The 1,342-nt window shown below is 36.5% G+C and overlaps 1 protein-coding gene across 1 annotated transcript; it reads right to left on the bottom strand.

Annotated features, from left to right (window-relative positions):
• Positions 1 to 235: 235 nt before the first annotated feature.
• Positions 236 to 795, bottom strand: LOC139858299 (histone H3.2-like). The gene has a single exon (XM_071847156.1). The coding sequence runs from the start codon at positions 750 to 752 to the stop codon at positions 342 to 344; it is 411 nt and encodes a 136-aa protein (XP_071703257.1). The 5' UTR covers positions 753 to 795; the 3' UTR covers positions 236 to 341.
• Positions 796 to 1,342: the final 547 nt, after the last annotated feature.

Raw genomic sequence — 1,342 nt, 5'->3', positions numbered from 1 at the left:
TGGTCTATATACTTAAGGTTTTTTACTGAATCCTTTACGAAGTCGATTAGGAAAACTGTTCTTCACTAGCATTGAGTTGATACCAAGTTGCTAGGATTTGTGATTTTTTATTTTTTTGTTCTGCAGATAGTACTGATACGTTCTGTATGTTGGCTACATGTACTAGTCTATCTTAAAAAGATTTATTTATGTAAATCGTAATGTAGAAAAAGACCAAAAAGAAAAGGCAATTCAGAACCCCAAAATAGATTGAAATCTTTGAAGACATAAAGAACCCACAGATCTACGACAATTACATAAGAGATGAAACAACAATAGTAAATCAAATTGAAACCCTAACCCTAGGCTCTCTCACCACGGATCCTTCGTGCAAGCTGCATATCCTTTGGCATAATCGTAACTCTCTTAGCATGAATCGCACACAAATTAGTATCTTCAAACAAACCAACCAGATAAGCTTCAGAAGCTTCTTGAAGAGCAGCAACAGCAGAGCTCTGAAACCGCAAATCAGTTTTGAAATCCTGAGCAATTTCTCTCACAAGCCTTTGAAACGGCAGTTTTCGGATCAAAAGCTCAGTGCTCTTTTGATACTTCCTGATTTCTCTCAACGCTACAGTTCCTGGCCTGAATCTGTGTGGTTTCTTCACTCCTCCGGTCGCCGGTGCTGATTTTCGTGCTGCTTTTGTCGCCAATTGCTTCCTCGGAGCTTTTCCTCCGGTTGATTTCCGAGCGGTTTGTTTAGTACGAGCCATTTGAAATTGGAAATTTAAATTGCAAAAGAGAGATTGAGTGTTTGAATACTAAGCGTTTGTGATGTGTGATTGTTAGTCGGGTAAGGTTAGGGTTTATATAATGAGGAAGATTTGGGGAAATTTTTAGCGGTAAACGTGTTTTTAAATGAATTTTGGAGTTTTTGAACTTTGGAATCAGATTGAACATCAGACACGTTGGCAATCCGTGTGACTGGATAAAATATGCGCCGTTGGATTAACTTGACTTAGGAAAGGCAAAAACTTAAATCTGTTTTAATAAAATTACTCTGTACTAAAAGTAAATACTACTCGGACTTTGTAGTTACGATTACAAATTTTTTTCTGAAAAAATTACGTCCATAATATCTGTGGTTTGTGAAGTTTTCACCACAGCACCTAAACTTTATTTTTAACTTCTCAAATATGTTGGACTAACATGGATAGTACCTAAGACTAACTATGGTCAAGATTTAACAGGTTATCCCTCACATGTGCCATGCATGTGAGGGCACTTTTGTCCCTGTACATTCTTTTATACTTTTGATTTATAACTTGGGAATTAGATTAATAGCTACGTATAATGTTATACT

This window comes from Rutidosis leptorrhynchoides, chromosome 7 (genome assembly GCF_046630445.1).
Source record: "Rutidosis leptorrhynchoides isolate AG116_Rl617_1_P2 chromosome 7, CSIRO_AGI_Rlap_v1, whole genome shotgun sequence".
Lineage (NCBI taxonomy): Eukaryota > Viridiplantae > Streptophyta > Magnoliopsida > Asterales > Asteraceae > Rutidosis > Rutidosis leptorrhynchoides.
This window is presented reverse-complemented; position numbering and strand designations above follow the sequence as displayed.

Excerpts from the sequence above, each read along its gene's own strand:
- LOC139858299 (XM_071847156.1), bottom strand. The coding sequence starts at position 752 with ATGGCTCGTACTAAACAAACCGCTCGGAAATCAACCGGAGGAAAAGCT.